General features: G+C 40.7%; 1 protein-coding gene across 5 annotated transcripts in view; it reads left to right on the forward strand.

The window, feature by feature from the left end:
• PALLD (palladin, cytoskeletal associated protein) overlaps positions 1-19,295 on the forward strand; it is an 805,838-nt gene that overhangs the window by 422,637 nt on the left and 363,906 nt on the right. For all 5 annotated transcript variants that reach the window (XR_003852153.1, XM_029572712.1, XM_029572641.1 and 2 more), the window contains 2 exons: positions 13,967-14,044; positions 16,094-16,235. Coding sequence is in view for 4 of the 5 variants with exons in the window: in XM_029572712.1 (XP_029428572.1) it covers positions 13,967-14,044; positions 16,094-16,235 (220 nt within the window). In the remaining variant the exon portion in view is untranslated. The remainder of the gene's footprint in view (positions 1-13,966; positions 14,045-16,093; positions 16,236-19,295) is intronic.

Consider the following 19,295-nt stretch of genomic DNA (forward strand, 5'->3'; position numbering starts at 1 on the left):
AACGGAACAAGGCAAGGATCACAGGAACAATCACAAGAACAAGCAGGAACAAGCAGTGGAACAAGCAAGCTGAATCCAGGAACGCAACTAAGCACTCAAAAGAGCGACCTCGTTGCAAGGCAGGGAACCAGAAACTGAGGCTGCCTTAAATAGCCAGCTGAGCTCCGACGTCAGAAAGGGGGCGGTTCAGCACTTCCGGGTGCTGGACCTTCAAGAGCCACCCCTTCGCGCGCGCGCGCGTACCCGGCAGAGGGGAGGAGTCAGAATCGGGCTCGACGGCGTCTCCACGAGGGAGACGCCGCTGCCACGCGGCCAACCAGGCCCAAAACTGCAGCGGAGCGCGGCGGACCCGGGACCCCCGGCATGGAGGTAAGGGCCCGGTCGCTAGCCTGGCGACCGGGATCGCAACAGGCCGCTATTTATGATCGCAGAAGCGTACAGGACTTCTTTTTTTGCTATGGCAAGGCAGCACAAACAGACATATTCTCTTTGAGGGCTGACAACATGCCGCCCTAGCAGTAGCATTTGGACACAGTATAAATGTGCTGGCATTACATGTTTGTGCTCCTTGTCTGACTGAGAGTCACAATGGTGGCAACAGTCTCCACCATACTCTCTTGCCGTGGCCACCTGGCCTTCCTCCAGGACCGATACCGAGATGAGGAGGACTATTTCTGGAGAGGTAAGTATGGCATGTCTTCACTCCCATCTTTCTGAATGAGAAGTGAAAGCTCTTCTTAATACTTTAATTGTGCCAAAAAGCATCCTTCTGGAATTCATAGGATGTAAGATATATATAGGTAACATGTCCAAGGTGTCCCTGGAAGTTTTGGAAAGACTAGATAGAGGAGATATGACAGAAGCATTTAAATACCTCAGATGCATTGCATCAATGCACAGAAGGTGAGCCCCTTTCAACAGAAAGGGGATGCTGGAATGAGAGGTTGAGATGAGGGTGAAAGGGGGGTAGACTGAAGAATAATCTAAGGAATTCTTTACAGAAAGGATGGTAGATGTATGGAGCAGCCTCCCAGTGAAGGTGGTAGAGAGACAAGGTCAGTAGCTGAATTCAAGAAAGCATGGAACAAACAGAAGGGATCTTTGAGGGAGTAGTAAGGATTGAAGAGCGGAGCAGTTCTGTGGATGGGCAGCCTAGATAGACTATATGGCCGTTTTCTACCACCATGTTTTTATTTAGTCCAGTGGGACTATCGCCTTATATTTCTGCCCCATTTTCTTGATCTTTGTTTGCATCCCTAAGTACTTGAAGATCTTCTCTCGCGATACATTTCACAGAATAGTCACTTAGGACTGACACTTCTATTAGTGAGATCTGCTGTCTTGTTCTCCAGTCTACTGCATTTCCATCTTGTGCATTTGTAATGCTTGATTCACATTAAGACAATGCATGCTCCCTTCTTTTGTCTCTCTGCTCTGCTTGTAAGTATGCGTGATGTGCCCGTGTTCCTTTCTATGTCCTTTCTATGCTTTCTTTTTATTCCTGAGAAATATCCACCAGTGTTGCTTGTCTTTGTCTTTCTTGATTGCATTGAGTGTCTGCTCTCTTCGGCATTCTGCTTTTCCATTCTTTGTTCATGTTTATAAGTGTAACTGTTGCCTCCTTGTTTCCGAGTCTCTTCCCACTTCCTCTCTTTTCCCTTGACTACTAAAAGCATGCAGCTTCTCCCAAGGGCCAGTGCTTTCCAGTCCAGGAGTTACGCCAATGGATATATTTATGCCTGAGTTCCCTGGAGGTTTAACTGTACTGTGCGTCCTTCTTTCCTGCTTCACATCTTCTGTTTTCTATCAGCCCTCTTTACAAACCCACAATAAAATAGCGCATTTTTGTGCTTTTTTTTACCACAAGCTATTTCCAACCCAATTTACTCATTTGCAGTAGCTAAAATACTGCAGTTTATTAAAGCCGTTGGGAATTTTATTCGTGTTACCAGAGCCAGGAAAATCGTGCATTCCTGGCTGCAGCAACCCACAATGGTGACCCCCACCTTCCAGGAGCCACCAAGTTAAAAGGGGCAGCAAGGCCCTGTAACAAAAAAAAAACAAAAAACCTCTCCCACAAATTTCCTAATGGCCTGTGGGGGTAAAGTAAATGTCCCCAGACTACTGCCACCCCTCCCCCCCACCCCACATAAATATATTTTAAAAATTACCTAGAATCTAGCCTTGCCTCCTTTTCAAATCATCCCCCAGAGGCTACCCCCTCCCCTCCCCAAACTTGCCCTCAGCTTACCCCATTAATCAATGATGAAGAAAGGGTGGGCAGGATTAATCCCCACTCACTCCTGCCCCAGGGTTGCTCTAATACAAAATGGAATTGAATGACCTGCGACTCCCTGTTGACCCTGCTGCTCAGATGCCGCTATTATGAATTATGGGAAATGTGGAGCGGGAGCAAGTGAGGATCACTGCTGCCCTTTTTCTTCTCCCCTGATTACAGGGATACGTTGGGGGTGGGGCAGGAGGGGGTTCAGACACAACCCATGGTCAGATCATTTGACAAGGGTGCAGAACTTAAATTTTAAAAATATATTTTTGCGGGATGGATGGGGGCAGTCAGGGAACATTTACTTTATCAACATGGGGGCCATCAGGGGAATTTGGATGGTGAGGTCAGGGGATTTCTTACAGGGTCTTGTGGCCCCTTTTAAGCCAGCTGCCTGGGAACATAATCAGGTACCTTAGCCTGTCAGTGCTCCTGGGAAGAAAGTTGAGGAATAGTTACATTTTCTAAAATAATGTGGCTTGCAAAGTTTACACAAGACATGTTATTCTGGTTCCATAGTAATACTCACATTGCATTGCATTTGTTTCATGCCGAGCTGTGAAACTGGCAGATAATATGTGATATCAGCAAATAATGCACGTTAGTTGTCAAATAACATGCACTCTTTGTCGCTACTGCCCATTATCATGATTTAGCAGCTATAAGCCCCTCTGTTCTATGAGGCATCCTGACTATTTTTATCTGTCTTAGGCTCACTCAGAATGTTGCTGCTCTGTTTCTAGGAGCAGCAGATGGAGCTAGACAAAGCACCTTCAATCCTTCACTGCCTTCCATCCCCCAAGAAGAGAGCAAAAAAAATGGAAGGCTGTGTACTTTTTTTTTTTTGTAAAATAAATCAGTCTATATTTATTCATGTTAAGTTCAGTTTTCTGTATTTTTTATATTATTTATTAGCTTTGAGATTCTGAATAATGAGTCTGACTGCTGGAGTGTGAGTGCATATGTATAGTGTAGGTCCTGTTAGTATAGGTGTATGAGAGTGAATAGGAGGATGATGTGTGATCCATGAGGACCTTCTAGCTGCACCAAGGTCTTCCAAATCCTCAGCCTGCCAGACGCTTTAGATATTCACTTGAGGCATCAAGCCTTGACCATGGTCTGCACCCTCAGGCCCAACCCAAGGGGAATGACAGCAACATCGGGTGAACAGCCCATCTGGGCACCTCACACGATGGACCTCCTCTCTTGAGGCAGCTGTTGCCCCTTAAGACTCCTTCCTTGCTCCCGCTGGAGTGGGAGGGATCCCCTTGAAAACTTTGATCAGACCAACTCAGGGGCCCAGCACCAGATGGAGGTCTCAGCTTGCATATTGATCTTGAAAAGACTTATGGATGCTGTCCAGGACATCCATGTTCAGCTCTAGACCTTTCAGCAACAGGGCCACCCCGGGACAGAGGAACCATGCTTCTTGCCTCCTGGCTTGACTGTGATGCCCCAGACACCCTTGTCTGAAATGTTTGATGGGATTTGGGATCAACTGCAGAGATTTATTCACCAGTGAAAACACTGGTTCCATTTACATCCTTGCACTTATTACTCTGATGCTATCAAGGTAGAGTTCATGGTAAGCCTCATATCCAAGGCATCCATATGATCCAGCAAACCATTCCTTATCTTTAATGTGACCACATCACAATCACCACAGTATTTGTCTTTTTAAAACTAATTTGGAAGTCTCTGTCACAGGGCTCCCACTCCAGCAAGAGCAAGGAAAGAGTCCAGAGGAGTAACAGCTGCATCAAGGAAGGCGATCTATCATGTGAAGCACCCAGACGGGGTCTTCACCTAATGCTGCAGTCATTCCCTATGGGTTGAGCCCAAGAGTGTAAGATATAGTTGGGACTTGATGACACAAGGGAACACCTAAAGGGCCTAGACAGGTCAAAATTTCTGAAGACCTTGGCGTGGCTCACATCTGGTGTGGAATTAGAATCCAGCATGGATCAGGAATCCGAGCTAGTTGAGCAGCGCTCTCACAGGAGAAGATCTCAGACAACCCAGTGTTAATCCAATTGGGAGCTTCCAAGGGCTTGGGGAAAGGCAAGCCCCACCAACTCAAATAGATAGTTGTAGTGTAGTGTTCTGGGAGTCAGCCAATCTTGTAGCTAACCTTGAGAGTCTGTGGCTCACCATTCCTGATAGAACAGCGCCCCCCCACCCCCACCCCCACCCTCCAATTCTGGCCTCTTCTGGGACTTGGGATCTGTGTTTTTCTGGATGTCACTTATTGAAACAGTAATTGTGAACGAACACTCTAGGCATGCTGTGTATCAACAAAATCACACCACAACCAGCATCCAGCCTTATGTATAAATAGATGTCACAAAACACAATTCCTCAAACATTACACCTCAACAGCTGAAAATGCTGCGGGGAAACACTATCATCACTGGAATTGTGTCATTAAAGTTCAATCATTTTTTTTGTTATTTTTGTTGCAAATAAAAAATTTTAGCTTCTTTTTTATCAAAACATCTTCTGTTCTTGTATTACTGAAATTACTTAGCTTATATAACCGAACAACACAGTCGACACCCAACGCTGACAGCATTTCGAGAGCCTACTCAACTGCTCTTTGCTTCAGGGGAACTCGCCATCAAGGAAATGATTGGGCAAGATGGCGAGTTCCCCTGAAGCAGAGAACAGTTGCGTAGGCTCTCGAAATGCTGTCAGCGACGGGTGTCAACTGTGTTCTTCGCTTATATAAGCTAAGTAATTTCAACAATACAAAAACAGAAAATGTTTTGATAAAAAAGAAGTTAAAATGTTTTATTTGCAACAAAAATAACAAATAAATGATTGAACTTTAATGACATAATTCCAGTGATGATAATGTTTCCCCACAGCGTTTTCAGCTGTTGAGGTGTAATGTTTGAGGAATTGTGTTTTGTGACATCTATTTATACATAGTGAAACAGGCCAGGAGATTGTCCACATGGACTTGTTCCTCTGTTTCCTGGTTGTAGTCATCTAGGTTATAGTCTTTCTAATCTGTTAAGTAATATAAACATTCCTGAATATACCTTGTGCCCAGGATTTGACTGACAACAGATTCTTCATAGCCTGGAACTGTAACTGGTTTCAGAGGATGGCATCAACATCCTGCAACAGAGTTTTGCTTGTAAAGTTTCAGGAGGGCAATGTGAAACCCCAGATGGATATACAAATTAACAGGGAGTTGAACCTTGAATGTTATTGGGTTAACTGCTATTGGATGGTCCCATATTCTTTTGGTCCAGTTTGGCAGCTGGTCTTCTGTCTTCTGCTTTCTACATTGCAAATTGCAACCTAGACTTTGTCTCCACCTGCAAAATGTGAGGCCAGTCTCCATCATCTGGCCGCAAAACGTTTTGGGAATTCTTTTGCCAATGGGCTGAGAATCAGAAAACCCTCTTCCCCCAGAAACACTCTTTGTGACATTGCACAAGTCACTTCATCTCCCATTACTTCAGATACCCATCTAGATTGTAAGCTTTTCGAGTTAGGGACTTATTCTAATGCTGCAAGCAGCCTTACGTATCCTTTGGAGATGTGAGTTAAAACTCAAAAAAGAATTATTTAAAAATGGTGGATAATATCTTCAAACCAGTTTATTCCTAAATTCATTCTTGATCTTTTTTTTTCTATTGTATCCTAATGTAATAGCATACAATAGAAGAAATAAAAGGATGGGTGGCCCTGCTCCTATGGATTTCCATGGAAATAATATAATGTAGGTAGCCACAAGGGAGGCTCCTTGGACTGATGCCTGCTTTCAGCAGAAGTAAATATATTCAGGGTAGAAACCTTGGAGAGGCAAAACCTGCAAAACTAGATGGGTAACTATTTGATGGCAGAACTGGAGGAAGGACAGAGTCCTGTAATAAACAGAAAAGAGTGGATTCACCACTTGTGAACTCTACATATATTTTTCAGGCCTAATTGAATAACTCTTTGCATCTGAATATCCTCTTTTATGACAGTAGACATTACCAAAAACCTGTAGAAACCTGCACCTCCACAGGTAAACCCACATGGTAGGTGCACTGGATGGCCCGTGCCATTTTTAAAGATGGCGCTGGCCATCCATTGCTCCTACCATGTGACAGGGACCGGCCAATGGCACGGATACCCTGTCACATGCTAAGGGCAAAGGGCCATCGGCGCCATTTTGTTTACTGGCAGCCGACGGCCCAAGCGCGGGAGAATGCTCCCGGGACCCCCGCTGGACCACCAGGTATTTAAAAATTTGGGGGGGGTCCAGAGGGTGGGGGGATACTAACAAACTCATTTTAAAGAGATGACTGTATTTTTTGGTTATCGGCTCGGGCGCAGCCAATAAAAAAAAAACCCGATCGGACTGCAAGATAAAAATTTCACGATGTGAATCGGAACCGGAATCCGGACCGATACCGGTTCCGATTCACATCTCTAGCAACTAGCTATTCAAAGACTGTGCAAGGCAAAGCACGGAGATCTTCAGGACCCTTTTATAGTCCCCAGATGATGACGTGGGATTCGGGGCTGGGCCGAGGTTTCCTGCTGTGGCCCCTTTAAATCCCGGGGTGGTGAGCACGTGCCTAAGGGGCGGAGCTGCCCGAGGAAGTTGGCGGCATCTCCCTCGTGGGGAGGACGCTGCGGAAAGGCCCCGATGTGGCCTGAACCGGGATGGGGAAGCCAGTGGTGAGCGTCGGAGAGTGCAGGAAGGTGAGTGGGGACCTGGCCGTGGCTGCCCGCAGCCGGGATTTTCAACAGAATCATAGCATATGATGGCAAATAAGGACTCTAAGGGCCTCGTAGGCTGGCCAATTTCATTTCTGATTTAGTTTAATTTCATTTAATATCAAACTTGATATTCCACTTTTAGACATCCAAAAGTATATTACAGTATAAGTGTACACAATATAATATGCAGTAAAAAGATGTAAAACAAATAGATACAATACATAAACTTAAAACCTAACTAAGCAACAATATTGTAAACCTAACTGACATCACAATCTCAACCCGGGAATGTCTGCTCAAGTATCCATATCATTAATTTCTTTCTAAAAGTCAAATAATGATCTTCTAAACTAATGTCAGTTGGAACCAAATTTCTTAGTTTAGTGGCAGAGTAAACAAATACTACAGCTGGTGGAGGAACCTGCAGTAACCCTCTTTGGGAAGACTGACGTGGTCTTTTTGGCAAAATATGTTTGCCAACAAATCAGCCAGATAATCTTTACGCAAATGGTTAAGACATAATTTTTAACATATTAATATTGCGGGTAACTTATGCAACAGTTACACACATGAGTTACACCAATTTTCCAAGCAAACATGTGCATGTAATTTCATTTTGAAAATTATATGAAAGCATGTGCAGAAACTCACCCACACAGTTTCACCCACTCTTTGCAATGTATAACGTGTGTGTGTGTGTGTGTGTGAATTTACATGCAGGCTTTTAACAATCAAAAGCCTGCATGTAAATCCAAGCTCCACCTCCATCTCTGCCTCCCAGAACACTTTTATCTGCGCATAACAGTAGGTATGAAATCAGGTTTAGCGCATACTTGTAGGCACACAAACCCTGGGCAGTTTTCTAATAAGACATGTACTTGCATAAACCCATGTTTTTGGCTCACTAAAGGCTTTGAAAATCCACCCCTTAAAGACTTTGCAAAGAACCTGGAACTTACTCCTCCAAGAAAAAGGCAGCCATTTTTGGCTTTCCCTTCTCCTCTTTGCAACTAGGGATTTGCTTTGCTTATCTCAGGTTTTCTTGAATTCCGTTGCCATTTTTAATTCATTCAGTCATAGTCAGGCCGATACAGTAAAGTTCGCGGGAGAACGGGCGAGCGCACAGGCCAGTGTCCTATGCGCGCGATACAGTAAAACAAAATATTTAAATTAGGGCCTGCGGTAAAAAGAGGCGCTAGGGTCACTAGCGTGTCCCTAGTGCCTCTTTTTGGACAGGAGCGGCGGCTGTCAGCGGGTTTGACAGCCGACGCTCAATTTTGCCGGCGTCGGTTCTTGAGCCCACTGACAGCCACGGGTTCAGAAACCGGACGGCGGCAAAATTGAGCGTCTGGTTTTCAACCCACGATCCGCAGTCTGATTTAAAATTTTTTTTTTTATTTTTAACTTTTTTTAACTTTTGGGACCTCCGACTTAATATCGCTATGATATTAAGTCGGAGGGTGCACAGAAGTGCACTATACTGTATCGGCCTGTGTGTGACCTCTGTTTTTTTCTATGTATTCCAAACACAAAAACGGGTTGAATTAGCACAAGTTTGAAACTTGTGAGTAGTAGCGCCAATCGTCATGGCTCCAACCCTGGCTATTGTGTCTGTTGCCATATGTCCAGTATATATACACGTAATTTCCTGTTTATACCATTGAGAGTACATATCAGGTACATAAATCCATATAGTCATCAGATGAAATAAAACTGATGTATATATCTTATTAATATTTGAATTTATTCTCTCACGGAACATTGATCGCTCCAAAACTATTGACTTGTGTGATTTCAATATTCACATTGGTTGAATTCCCCTTTTTAATACTGCTGAGGTATTATAGACAACTATGGAGGTCTGTGAGTGGGAACAGATTCTCTCTGGTAGCAAACACAGGCTTGATTTAATATTAATTAATTAAGCCTTCTTTTCAGCTCATCTGCACAATATTCACATACAGCCAGTTCCCTAGTCTGATCATTATCTTATAAAGATCTCTCTTTCTTTTCTCACTTTTCAAAATTCAGATAAACCTAATCCACAACTGGTTTCCAAGTGTGGAAATACTGACTCTATATTATTTAAGAAAAAACTGATACCTAGACTGAACAATTTCTCCAATAATTTGGATTCCTTAGTGAATTGCTCACATAACTCTATTTTAGATATAGCTGACACATTGGCCCCATTGAAATCCTGGCATCCAAAGTGAGCTAAAATCGCCCCCTGGTTTTCCCAGCCTTTGAAAGAACAGAAGTGCTTACTCTATCAAGTTGAGACCCTCTGGCACAAATAAATAAGTCTCAAGAAATCCATGCCACCTATAAACAACTTCTTTTAGAATATAACACTGCTGTCAATACTGCCAAGCATCTCTATTGTAACAATAGCATCATGGCTTTCTTAAACAACTCTTGTGAATTATTTTATATTCTAAATCATTGACCTCATCCCTTTTACTATGGATATGTTCAGCCCCAGATCAATCCATGGCTGATTCCTTTGCTTCATTCTTCCACTCCAAAATTCAGAACTTGCATGCCTCTTTTCCCATTTCAGAATCTATCTCTATTATCTCATATGCTCTCTCAGTTGGAAATGTCCCAAATTAATTTATTTATTTATTTGACCGTAGTTTGGAGCAACCCTTCACCAAGGTTTACAGTGACAACAACAGGATGCATTGAACTGAGAAAATTAACTGATTAAATTATAACGAGAATAACAGATCAAATTAACTGATTACATTATAACGGGTAATAACAAGGAAATAAACAGAGCAATAAACAGAGTATTAAACACAGAATATTAAGTGATATCATTATGGTAATAAATTAAGGTGGGGAGATGTGGTGGGAAAACAACTGGTCATGGGATTAATACTGCTTGTGTCAGGCAGGGAATAACTGTGTACATAGTATCAAGAAAATTGGGGAGTGCGGTGGTCTTTATATTACGTAGGGGGAGGGTATATTAATCTATACCTTCTCTATATGTTTGTTCAAAGAGCCAGGTCTTTAGTTGTTTTCTGAAGAGTTTTATGTTGTTTTGTTTTCGTAAGTTTTCCGGCATGGTGTTCCACAGGCGGGGTCCTGATAGTGAAAATGTTCTTTCCCAAACTGATGTAAGTTTGGCGGAGATGATTGTGGGTATTGATAGTAGTGCTTTGTTGTTTGATCTTGTATTGTGTTGTGGGGTGTATAGGTGTATTACATCATTTAGCCACTCAATTTCTTTTTCGTAAACTGACTCATATTTTGTAGTAGAGTAAGCACTTTGAACTCAATTCATTTTTCGATGGGTAGCCAGTGGAGGGCTTTTAGTGCTGGTGTGATGTGCTTAGTTTTTTTCTGTCCAGTTAGAATTCTTGCCACTGCATTCTGCAGTATTTGGAGTGGATGTATGGTTGATTTGGGCAGTCCCAGGAGAAGGGAGTTGCAGTAGTCAAAACATGTGAAAATCAGTGTTTGAAGGATGGTTCTGAAGTCTTGTGGGTTTAGGAGGGGTTTAAGGTGTTTTAGAGTTTGTAGTTTGTGGAAACCTTCTTTTGTTTTCATGGAAATGTGTTTTTTAAAGTTTAGTTTAGGGTCGATCCAGATTCCGATGTCTCTTACTGTATTACCGAGTTTGGGGGTTGAGATGGTGGTTTTGTTTGTTGAGGATTTTCATTCTAGTAGTATATTATCTGTCTTATCCATGTTTAGGCAGAGTTTCATATTGTTTAGTAGTTGTTTAATGGAGTTTAGGTAGTTGCTTGATTTTTTGAGGGTATTTTCAAATGTGTCGGAGATAGGAATTAGTAGTATGTCAGGTGATGCTAAGACTAGAAAGTAGTTGACATAGAGGCAGAAGATAAATGTTGAACTGTATGGCTGACAAGGCAGATCCTTGAGGGACTCCGGTCTCAAAGATGGTTGGATCAGATTTGGTGTTGTTGATGTTTACCTGAAAGGATCTATTGCTTAGGAAGGATTTGAACCAATTCAAGGGCGTTTCAGTGAGACCAATTTCAGATAATCTATTTATTAAGCTATTATGATCAACTGTGTCGAAGGCTGTTGATAAGTCGAGGAGGATGAGGATGAAGCGTTGACCTTTGTCAAAACCGCTTATAATTGTATCTGAAAGGGCAGTGAGTAGAGTCTCTGTGCTGAAGTGTTGACAGAATCCAAGTTGAGTTGGGTATAGAATGTTGTTTATTTCTAGGTGTTGGTTCAGTTGTTTGAGTACAGCTTTTTCTGTTAGTCTGGCGAGGAAGGATAAGTTTGATATAGGTCGGTAGTTGTTGAGTTCAGTGGGATCTAGATTCTTTTTTTTTAGGATGGGTTTGATTATGGCTAGTTTTAAGGTGTCAGAGAGAGAGATCCTTCTTCCAGTGATTTGTTGATGATGTTAGCTATTGTAGGGGAAATGATTTGTGATATTTCTGTAAGGGAATTGGTTGGAATTTTGTCAAGGTCATGGTTGGCAGGCTTTAATTGGATTCTCTACTTCTGTGCAGGAGATATGCCGAAAGGAAGACCAAAGTGTGGTGCTGTTACTGATATATGTGATGTTTTGTTGTGGCAGGTTGTTTAAGTTTGTAGTTATTTTGTTGATTTATTGTTTGAAGAATATAGCTAGGCTCAAGTTAGTGTTTGTAAAGGTAGCTGTAGGGTTATTGTCAGAGATGAGTTTGTTCACAATGTCAAAAAGGGTTTTTGGGTTGTGAGAGAATTTTTGAATTTTTTTGCTGCAGTATTCTCACTTTGTATTGTTTAGTAAGTTTTTATAGTAGGCTAGGTATATGCGGTAGTTGGCAAAGGAAGTCTGGCATTTCATTTTTTGCCATTCTTTTTCTTTTTTTCTTAGGGTGGTCTTGGTATCTTTTAGTTGTTTATTAAACTATGGGTTGGGTTTAATTCGGTTGTTATTGAGACGTTTGTTTTTTTCTGGGTTGATGTTGTTGGCGACATCAGATGTTATTTGAGTCCATGAATGAGTGGCGTCGGTATTAGAAAAGTCCATGTCGGGGAGCTGTTTTTCAAGTTCATTTTGTAATGTATCAATGTTAAAAGGAGGTCTGTATTTGAATCTGATGGTATTGAGTTTGTTTGTCATGTTTTTCGAGTGTATTCCAGATTGGCATTTTAGGAGGTAATGATCAGACCAGGGAACTGGCGAGCATGATATTAGTGTGTTGTGTAGGTATATATCGTTGGTGAAGACAAGGTGTAGTGTGTGGCTAGCTCTGTGGGTTGGTTCTTTGACCGCAAGTGAGAAGTTAATAGCTGATAGGGTGTCGATCAGTGTTTGGCATGAGTGTGATAGATGTGGTTCATCAGTGGGAAGGTTGAAGTCTCCGAGAATTATAGTGGGTTTCTTATGATTGAAGTTTGATAAGAAGAATTCAATTAATGGAGATATATTGTTTTCCAGTAAGCCAGGGGGGCAGTACACTAGGCAGATCTGAAGGTTCGGTGAGTCGAAGAGGGCTACTTCATATTGTGAAGGTAGATTGTGAGGGATTAGTTTCATCTACTACTGCAATTCTTTATACTTTAGCCTCCCTCAACAAATTTTAAGATCTTTACAAATTATCCAAACTCTGCTATTCATCTGCTCACTGGGACTCCTATTCAAAATCATATCACTCCTATTCGGAAAGATTTACATTAGCTATCAATCTCTGCACACATTAAATGCAAGGCTGCCATTATTATTCATAACTTACTGTATAATGTTAATTCTCTATGGCTCACATTCACCTTATGGCTACTCACTCCTGTTTGCAACCTTCAGTCCTCCAGCCAATTTCTCCTGTATTATCCCTCTCCAAATTTAGACCATCTTTCTGTAATGCATGAACCCTCATTTTCCATTTTCGATTCAACCCTTTGAATCACTCAACCCCTGCCCCTGCATTATAAGCAGGACACTAAATTGTTCAGAAAGCAATTGTTCGCAGAGGCATTCCAGTAATCCTTCCTTTTGAACCAATGAATTGAATTTAATGCTTACATGCACATTGTATTTTGTTTGTCTTTTATTTTTTTATTCTTTTATGTATCTTTTTATGTACCCTGCCCCAGACTCCTCTGGAGGGGCGGGTAAAAGATGTAATTAAAATAAATAAATAAATAAATACATACATAAAATAATCTTTACGTCTTTAGGAAAGAAATATGCACTATATCTATGTCAAGAAAACATTGCACTATGCAAGAAATAGGAAAGAAATATGCACTATATCTATGTCAAGAAAACATTGAATGCAACTGCTAGAAATAATATCCTGCGGGGAGGGCAACTTTCAAAGTGATTTGTGCGTATAAATAGTGATTTTTTTTTTTTGTATGTAAATCAGATGTCGGAAAATTGCCCTCCCATAATGCAGCTGACTGTCCATGCACTGTTCCATAGCCTTCCAGAAGGCATGTTTAGGTTGGGGGAGGAAAAGGGCACACATCGATTGCATTTTCAAATCTTCATGTACATGTGTACTTTTGTTTTGAATATTGGTGCAAAGCCTGTGGGTAAACAGTATACACAGTCTTTGTCCCAATGTGGATGTTTGAAAAATGCCTCCATTATATATAGCTTGTAAAAGTATACAATGTGCAAAGAGTCACGCGCACGCAGTACAGATATAAAAGCTTTCAGGCCCCATGCCTCTCTCTCCCGCCATGGTTTCTTTTTCTCTCCCTCTCTGCATACCTCTCACCCTCCTCTCTGCATACCTCTCACCCTCCTATGCCTCTTTCTCTCACCATCATACCTTTTTCTCCAGCTTCGCTACACAATTCTCTCTTCCTAGCCATTCTCTGCCATACTGAAAATAGAACTAACGTTAGAACTGTAGGAACCATAAGAACAGAGTAATCCCTGACAAGTACTGAAGGTTTACAGGCTGAGGCTGAGAGGAAAACACAATATATCATATTCAAGACTTTAACAGTCAGTTTGATTTCCAGGTTCAAAGTCCGACTTCTTATCTGTACCGACAAGATGGATCCAGTAATCCTGCCTTTTCTCCGCCTATTTTTACCAAGGTTTGACTTCTCTTTTTTATATTTCTCTGTTATATATTCATGCTAGAGTTTAATTTACACTTTGAAAATATAAACTATAAAGACAGGGGCAGCTTTTAGACCTCATTTTGCTAGTAGCCTGACAAGAAGTCAAAATCTAGACTGACATCTAAATATTTGTATGCTTAGGGTGAAAATGTAGGTTGAAAGACCTGAATGAGAGCGCTTTGGAACTTCAAGTTAAATAAAGACTTATTCTTTACACCTGAAATCTGCAAGAAAGAATGAATAAAGTTGGGAGGGAGAGGTCTGGCCATCACCTGCTCCTACAGCTTAGATGGCACCTCCTTACCCTTAGGATAACCTGCATAGAGCAGCAGCTACAACCCTAAACACCTTGCTGAGCAGACTGGAAGGCCCATTTTCATCTTTATCTGCTGACATTTATGCTACTATGTAAGCAGATATGTCAAAGTGCAGGGCACGCTCTGAGTGAACATGAGTACATAGTGGGTGAGTTCAGTCAAAGAGAAAACCTAATACTGAACTAATAAATATTAATTGCTACAGCAACCTCAGCTGAATGTACCTTTCATGCAAAATTACACAAACATATTCTTACCAATATCAGAAAATATCTATAGAAAAGAATAGATATACATGGTTACAAATTCAAAACATAACTAACTGGTTCAAATAATAGAAAAACTATTTTAAATCAGAGGCATCCATAGGGGTGTACAGGAATTTTTGTTTCATTGGTGGGAGGGGATCATTGTGTTACATGTTTTAGGCCTTTTTTTTTTTGTTTTGTTTCTTTTCCGTTTCTTTTGTTTTTATTTATTCTATGCTACTTTACAAGAGCATGCGCTAAAACATTTGTGTGCACTAAACACTACATAAAAACCTCCTCCCCAAGCTTGCCCAAATCTCCTTTTCCCTACCCCAACTGCATCTTACCTCAACCGTGGGTCCACAGGAGAAAGGAGTGAGCTCCAGTCACTCCTGCCCTGCCTGTGCCTTACCTCAAAATGGCTCTTCCCCCTTTGGACTCATGGATGAGCTAAGATACAGAGAGATCTGGGGGGAGAACTTCGGGCAAGCCTTGGAAGGCTTTTATTTTTAGTTTAGGCAGCAGAGGATGGGGAATCTACTTTGTAGACTAAAAGAAATAAAAAAGCAAAACATTTTTTTTTATTTTTCATTTTACTTAGAAAATAAAACTGAATGAAATCGGAAAGGTCATTGATATTTCCTATTTTGTTTAAAACAAAGTACATTCCTAATCATTCATGATCTCACCACTGATTAGGAAAAGCCCATTAAAGGATTGTCTCTAAAATATCCTTCCTGTCTCTGTTGTACTTTGAACACATTGCCCTATATCCATTATGAGTCTTCTTGGGCTGAACATAACACTTATATTCCAACGCACTTGTAAGGCATTTATTTTCTTCAGGAAAGTCCAGTGTTTTGGCATTCAGATTAGAGGCTCCATGATGCTATTTTGAATTTGTTACTTGGCCAGCAAGAGGAAAACTTTCCACCTTCTTCTGCCAAAGATTCCAGGGGTGCCTGCTCAAAGTGGGGTCTGGAATGTTGGAGGAGGGCCTGTGCAATTTCTTGGGAGGGGCGTGACTCACCTGACTTTCAAGTGAAGCCATGATTTAGGGGGTAGGATTTTTATAGCCCGCAAATTCCAAATAAATGGTCAATGTGGGTTATAGTGTAATAATCATAAACCGTAAAAATGCATTAAAAACTAACAACAAAATTAAAATCCATTAATAAAACTCTGTGAAATGCAAAACTAAAATAATAAATACTTTTCTCTAATGTCCTTCAGGACATAAGCCACATGCTTATAATTATTTTTTAGATTTCTTTTCTCCTTTCATAGATATATTGATCCTTGAGTATCTAGATCTTAATAGTGCCTAATAGACAGCTATATTCCCTAGGCTGCATTTTTCTGAGAGATATCTACTAAGGTAGTAAAAGCAAAGATGGCAAGCCTTACTTTATAGACTTGTGGTTTTTGACGTGAGGATTCCTTTCGTTTAAATTCAGGAGCTTCAAAATATCACAGCATCAGAAGGTCAGGTTGTGGTCCTGGAATGCAGAGTGAAAGCGACACCTCCCTTACAAGTAAAGTGGTTTCAACAAGGAACTGAAATTCATGACTCACCAGATTTCAGAGTTCTTCAGAAAAGTAAGCAAAGACAAAAGCTAAAAATAATATCAGAGATGAACAAAATTAATTACTGTCATAAACCCAACTTGTAACCTGTGAGTAGAGTTCTGAGGATCATAATGACACTACTACAGACTCTCAATCATTTTGGGACTTTGCCATTTTTGCCCTTATTTACTGAGTTTATGTATCAAAATTCAATAAATTGCACCTATGGACAAGTCCTCAGGTTAGAGGTTTATGGACACAGATATGAGCTTTGTGCCCAGGTCTAATGCAATTTATGTGATCACCACTAAGAAATAAAATCTGATTTTGCTTCTTTCGTGCTCATGAATTGTTTTTGGTAGTTAGGGAAAATATTTGTTAGTGTAACTTTGCATGAACAAATCCTAATCCAATTATTCAGGTATTTATTTTGAATGACAAACAGTGTAGCAATGTTGAAAGAGTCAGTAGTTAGTGGCCAACCAACTGTGAGAATATAGATGCTTCAGATGTTTGTCTCTTTTGCTATGATTCTGTCATCAGGGTTCAAAAATAAACAAAGGTAATTAACAGCCGGCAGCTAGGTCACAAACACAAGCAAGGCATCAAGGAATACAAAAAAACACTGCAGCAACAAGTATCTAAGTCTTCTCTATTTACACATAATGGAATTCATCTTTGTGTGTGCATGTGTGTATATGTGAGCTGCTACAGGTCCAGTAAATGAGTCTGAAAAATATTGAGCATTTCCCATACCTCAGAAGCCTTCCCTCACAGAAGACTGACATCGACAAAGAAATTCTCTGTAGAAAAGCAGTCTCCAGTAAAGGAGCATACCAATTAACTGAGTAGAGACGTTAGATTTGATTGAGTTGTAGCTCCCCCATGTGGAAGAATTTAATGGTGGAGTCCTTACCTATAACAAATCTAAGACACCATTTTGTATGTGTGGATTTTGAGTTGCCCTATCCAGAGACAGCATGCAAACATGCTTGCCTCTAGCTTTTTTTTTGTTTTGTTTTGGGAAAAGGACTTTTGAATTTACTTAAAGAAACTCGGGGTATGGATGAGAAGAAAAAGAGCCTTTCTCCTATATTGCTGATTCCTGCTTTTAACCCTTTTGTTTTGAGGAAGAAGTTCTATCTACCCTTCTTTTCCTCATTTTGGATTACCATTTGGAAACTTGGTTATATTTACCCTTTGCTTGAGTTCCCAAGGATCCCGGAACTCAGTGGTACCCTCTGCAAGGTAAGTTGGAGCCTCTCACCCTGAGAGACTGATTGACCTATGCAGGTCACTGAGGAAATGAACCTTCATTCATTCTTCAGAGAAGATCAGTGACACCCAACTGATATTAAGTATTATGCTATCAGGAGGATAGTGAGAAGACTGAGCTGGGAAGTAAGAAGTATATTATATTCATCTGGAGAAAGGTATGCTTATAGGACTTTACAGTAAAGCAACTGAATTGGATTAGAGAAATCTGAATCCTTAAATTTGGGAGAGAGCTTCTAAACTACAATTGGCAAGGATCAGAAATAAACTAAAAGATGCATAATGAAGTAAAATAATCCTAATTCACCAATTCTAGGAGGAAGCTCCAAAATTACTCCTGCAATTGGAAAAAGATGTGGAAGGAAAAGAAAAGATGCATTAAGAATATCAAAAGTCAGATTTATTGAGGAACCAAACATATAAATGGATTGGATAGCACCATCAGTAAAGTTAAATTAGAAACCACCTTCAGCTTCCAGCATGATGATTACTGCTGTATTCAAAGACTGTTTTAACAACACTGAGGACCTTGGAGAATAATCTCTCTACCTGACAGGGAATCTTGAAACTCAGAGAGTGACAAGAACTGTACAGGATGGTTGAATATCTTGTGCCCTTGGAATTGAAGGTGGCTCATGGATTCCTCAGAGAGGACTTCAGATCAGGGGTTATACCTACATTACTTTCAATGTACAAGTGCAACCTTCAGTCAGTCATCTGAGGAAACAGATGTTTGATGACAGTGACAACAGATCTGAAGCCAAGTTAATGGTTTATCTAGCAGCCATGATCCTCAGCCTACTGTATGGAGCTGAGACATGGATAATGTACAAGAGGTACTGCATGATATTAGAGAAGTATCATCAGCATTGCCTGATAAAGATCTTCCAAATCCAGTCAGAAAAGGTGCATCAACATCAGTGTCCTTTCACAAACAAACACCACAAGCATGGAGGCGAAGATGATCCAATATCAGTTTTGCTGGAGTGGCCATATTGGTTGAATGTCTGACACCAGAATCCAGAAACAAGTTTTATTTGCCTAACTTAATATATTCAAGAGGAGGGCAGAGAAAGATCCTCAAAGATGTCCTCAAGGCCAAAATGAAGATGTATAACATTGACATCATCCATGGGATACTATTGTATAGGACCATCCATAATGGAGAAAATGTTTGTTACATGGTTCTGAAGCCTTATGACAGAAACCAAAGGTAGAAAAGCAGGAGTAGAAGAGAATGTGCCATGGACTGAATCAACAACCCAGGGATACCTTTTCTACTTGGAAACATATAGCCAAGTGGTGACAGTGTATCAATCTCAGATTGACTTCATTTTCCCTTTTTGGACCCCTTGATAGGACAATCATGGACGACAATCATCTTTGACAATGAGGGATTGTCAGTGATGTCAATGATGTGAATATGGATTTAAAATAACAAATTAAGGCCTGGATTCACCATTCTATCTCAGAATGGTGAATCCAGCGAAAACAAGGGTGGGGGGGCAAAGGGGGACTGGCCTGTGAAAGCCAGCAGTGATAAGCCTTTGAAAATGACCCCCTAAAACTGCAACCAAATGTAAAAACATTTAAAAAGACTTAAAGACCTGGCTACTTGGCAAAGCTTATCAAGACCATGATTGATATAAGATCCAGCAATTAATTTCCTTTACTGTTTTTTCTTCTTTTATTTCCTATTTTTAAAGAAATTTTTATGTGATATCAATTTGATTTAACTTTATTTTAATTGTATATTTATTTATTACATAAGCGTTTGTTTAATTTTGTACTATCTGATTGAATTCTATTTTAGAT

The sequence above is a fragment of the Rhinatrema bivittatum genome, chromosome 1, assembly GCF_901001135.1.
Source record: "Rhinatrema bivittatum chromosome 1, aRhiBiv1.1, whole genome shotgun sequence".
NCBI lineage: Eukaryota > Metazoa > Chordata > Amphibia > Gymnophiona > Rhinatrematidae > Rhinatrema > Rhinatrema bivittatum.